The sequence below is a fragment of the Haliotis cracherodii genome, unplaced genomic scaffold (genome assembly GCF_022045235.1).
Source record: "Haliotis cracherodii isolate W230 unplaced genomic scaffold, xgHalCrac1.p SCAF_9, whole genome shotgun sequence".
Classification (NCBI taxonomy): Eukaryota; Metazoa; Mollusca; class Gastropoda; order Lepetellida; family Haliotidae; genus Haliotis; species Haliotis cracherodii.
In genome coordinates, this window is record NW_027266343.1 from 1,883,609 (window position 1) to 1,888,011 (window position 4,403).

The 4,403-nt window shown below is 43.9% G+C and overlaps 1 protein-coding gene across 1 annotated transcript; it reads right to left on the bottom strand.

The window, feature by feature from the left end:
- Positions 1 to 200: 200 nt before the first annotated feature.
- LOC139452653 (uncharacterized) lies at positions 201 to 3,914 on the bottom strand. Its single transcript, XM_071234192.1, has 4 exons — positions 3,869 to 3,914; positions 3,217 to 3,379; positions 1,568 to 1,671; positions 201 to 331 (listed from the first exon to the last, which is right to left on the bottom strand). Exons 1-4 carry the CDS (start codon positions 3,912 to 3,914, stop codon positions 201 to 203), a joined length of 444 nt encoding a protein of 147 aa, XP_071090293.1.
- Between the last annotated feature and the right edge of the window lie 489 nt (positions 3,915 to 4,403).

The window sequence follows — 4,403 nt, forward strand, 5'->3', positions numbered from 1 at the left end:
GCCAAATTTGTTTCTGATAAAGGAGAAGAAACACTACACAGATAATTATAAAACTTTATTTTTCCGACTTATATCTCGTAGTTCGACTTCTTTCAAAGGAATATGCTATATCTTATTTCGAGTTAAAAATATCGCAAAATGTCATCAGTGATCGACTTCCGGGTCCATTCTTAATCAAATCTGATTCCGGTCCTCGCCCCCTATGTCGCCTTACGCAGATATCTGGGTGAGATCGTCCCATCTTCACTCTCTTGGCAAATCGAACTCATGGGTGGGGAGATTCCGGGGAAGAATGCCCGGGCTTTATCCGGGGAGTTCTCACTGACGTGTCCTGCAAGAGAAAATACGTGTGAGGGAGGGAGGAATTGAAGGAGGGAGCGGGCGAAAGGAGTTTTACGACATTGTCATCTTGATATATTCCAACACCCTCACGCCAGGGGACACAAAAGCGGGCTTCAAATGGTAGGAATCCAACCCTGGTCTTATTGGTATTTACTTTGTAGAGGACTGACAGACCATATTTTGTAGAGGTAACTATTGCTGTGATCTTGTTTAATGTTAATAAACCCTTTTCAGTAAGACCTCTTTTGAGTTAATTTAATCAAATTTGACAGGCGCTAAAATATTTCGGGATTCGCCAGATGATTGAACAATCCCTAAAGCATTCGGCATTGAACGTCACAATATTCAAGGCCCAGCTGAGCTTTCAGCAGGTTCTATGGTAGACATGTAGAGGACATTTCCAAAGTTGACGCATCAGTTAACAAAACAATTTCCGAGGCAATTCTCTATTTTGACTCGTACCACATTTTTTTCAGCTGAACATTGACTCGTTTGACGTGTCTGTAACGGGGGACACCGGGGCGTAGAAAATTCACATTTCATGTAGTGAGTGAGTGAGTGAGGTTGGTTTTACGCCGCTTTTAGCAATATTCCAGCAATATCACGGCGGGGGACATCAGAAATGGGCTTCACACATTGTACCCATGTCGGGAATCGAACCCGGGTCTTCGGCGTGTCGAGCGAACGCTTTAACCACTAGTCTACTAGTCTACTCGACCGCCCCACACATTGTTTAATAGTTGTTTAACGCCACTCTCAGCAATATTCCAACTACATGACGGTGGTCGGTAAATATTCGAGTCTGGACCAGACAATCCAGTGATTGACATCATTAGCATCGATCCGCGCAATTGGGATACGTAGACAAGCATAAACCAAATCAGCGAGCCTGACCACCCGATCCCATTAGTCGCCCCTTACGAGAAGCATAGTCACCTCTACGGCAAGCATTGTTGAAGACCTATTCTTCCCCGGATCTTCGCCTAGTGGTTAAAGCGTTCGCTCGTCACGCCGAAGACCCGGGTTCGATTCCCTACATGGGTACAATGTGTGAAGCCCATTTCTGGTGTTCCCCGCCGTGATATTGCTGGAATATTGCTAAAAGCGGCGTAAAACCATACTCACTCACTCACTCACTCACTCAACGGATCTTCACGGGTCTTGTTGTATGCAAATGCAGTTTCGTTAATTGAGTCTTTCAATACATTATTGAGCTGTTACTTACTGGCTAGTTCATAGAATCTACACACATCCGAGGACTCTGCCACGAGCTCCCAGCAGATGAAGATGTACACCTCCTGTCCGAATAGCATTTCTTTATGGCTCGATCTGGAATAAAGACGCACTTTGTGTCAGTGGTACAGTGATACTCACTAGGTTCGCGCCATTTAATATTCTGGGGCGAGCGGCTCGGGAATGGGGTATTTTTTTCTTCACTTCTGAACTCGAAATTTCAGGGTACGTAGCTAATCAATTTTCTTTTTCACAACACGTTTAGGGACATCCAGCATGATGAATAACCTACTCCCATGTACATCGTATAACATCGCAAAACCTCCTCCCATGTACATCGCATAACGTCGTATAACCTATTTCCATGTACATCGCATCACGTCGCATAACCTACTCCCATGTTCATCGCATAACCTACTCCCAAGGACATTGCATAACGTTGTATAACCTACTCCCATGTACATCGCATAACGTTGTATAACCTACTCCCATGTACATCGCATAACGTTGTATAACCTACTCCCATGTACATCGCATAACGTCGTATAACCTACTCCCATGTACATCGCATAACGTTGTATAACCTACTCCCATGTACATCGAATAACGTTGTATAATCTACTCCCATGTACATCGCATAACGTTGTATAACCTACTCCCATGTACATCGCATAACGTCGTATAATCTACTCCCATGTACATCGCATAACGTTGTATAACCTACTCCCATGTACATCGCATAACGTTGTATAACCTACTCCCATGTACATCGCATAACGTCGTATAACCTACTCCCATGTACATCGCATAAAGTTGTATAACCTACTCCCATGTACATCGAATAACGTTGTATAATCTACTCCCATGTACATCGCATAACGTTGTATAACCTACTCCCATGTACATCGCATAACGTTGTATAACCTACATCCATGTACATCGCATAACGTTGTATAACCTACTCCCATGTACATCGCATAACATTGTATAACCTACTCCCATGTACATCGCATAACGTTGTATAACCTACTCCCATGTACATCGCATAAAGTTGTATAACCTACTCCCCTGTACATCGCATAACGTTGTATAACCTACTCCCCTGTACATCGCATAACGTTGTATAACCTACTCCCCTGTACATCGCTTAACGTCGTATAATCTACTCCCATGTACATCGAATAACGTCGCATAACCTACTCCCATGTACATCGCATAACGTCGCATAACCTACTCCCATGTACATCGCATAACGTTGTATAACCTACTCCCATGTACATCGCATAACGTCGTATAATCTACTCCCATGTACATCGCATAACGTTGTATAACCTACTCCCATGTACATCGCATAACGTTGTATAACCTACTCCCATGTACATCGCATAACGTTGTATAACCTACTCCCATGTACATCGCATAACGTTGTATAACCTACTCCCATGTACATCGCATAACGTTGTATAATCTACTCCCATGTACATCGCATAACGTTGTATAACCTACTCCCATGTACATCGAATAACGTTGTATAACCTACTCCCATGTACATCGCTAACGTTGTATAACCTACTCCCATGTTACTTCGAATAACGTCGTATTACCTACAATCCACGTATCACAGACATTGTTGTCACCTACTTCATGGCATAGTTATTCCCGTTGGTCAAGAAGCAGGTGAAATCGAGGTGTTGGTATATATCAACAGAGAAGCCAGACAAGTGGGTCGAATTGACGGTGATGGCGTCATTTCCAGTCGTCCATGTTCCTTGCAGGCCGGAAGGGAACGTGCAGGCAGCGTGCGCTAGAAGACAACGAATCTTATATCAACACAATTGTCCAGCTACTTTGGCTGCCCTACATGTATGCCGGTCTTTTAATGACCCTCTCACAGACGAAATATTACCTTAAAATAATTTGGAGATAATACTACTGTGTTTACATGTATTACAAAGTTATGTGTAGATTTAATAGTTCTAGATTGAATTTGAAACTGAAGACGCAGCGTGAGGTTTCAAATGTCAAATCTATATAGCTAGCTACGTTAACGCAAACTCTCTTGAAATGACTAAGGCTAAGGCAAATCACTCTCTCGGGGAAGATTTCCGTAATTGCTCGATTCCGCAGGCCTGTCCTGAATTTACTAATCTTCGACCTCCCTGATTCTTTGGCCCGTAGTGTTTTCTCGACAGAAAACTGGGCTGGTGATTTTCAGATAAACTCAAATAGAACAGCTGATTCCCGGACCCTCATAACTCTGCCCTGTTTGGTATCAACGAGATCTGTTCCTTACCTGTTGCTAAGGTAACCACAACTAGGTACAGCTGTATCATCTCCATCTTCGTTAGCTTCTGGGTTCAGCACGAGTACGTTGTCACTGTGGAATAGTGTATATTTAATTTAATTTAAACCAAAATAAACAAAAGAGCACCTTCAACAATGCATATAAGTTTTAGGTATCTGAAGACAGCTGGTGATTTACGTCCTCTTCCAACAAATGCTGCTTCCGCCTCTCATGTAGTGAGTGAGTGAGTATGGTTTTACGCCGCTTTTAGCAATATTCCAGCAATATCACAGCGGGGGGACACCAGAAATGGGCTTCACACATTGTACCCATGTCGGGAATCGAACCCGGGTCTTCGGCGTGACGAGCGAACGCTTTAACCACTAGGCTACCCGACCGCCCCGGCCTCTCATGTAACTTCCCTTCGTGCATGGTCGGGATGCACGGGTGGCCACGGCGTCTTAAGCGCCGGGTTTCAATATGCAGAGTACCGTACCTTAGGCGTACCAGGAACCTTTGATCGTGGATTCGAGTCCCAGTTTGG

Bases quoted from the DNA above. Each gene is read 5' to 3' on its own strand.
- LOC139452653 (XM_071234192.1), bottom strand. From the start codon at position 3,914: ATGGAGATGATACAGCTGTACCTAGTTGTGGTTACCTTAGCAACAG. The intron at 3,380-3,868 runs GTAAGGAACAGA...GTTGTCTTCTAG, and splicing joins TGTGGTTACCTTAGCAACAG to CGCACGCTGCCTGCACGTTC. The intron at 1,672-3,216 runs GTAGGTGACAAC...TCTTTATTCCAG, and splicing joins GGGAATAACTATGCCATGAA to ATCGAGCCATAAAGAAATGC.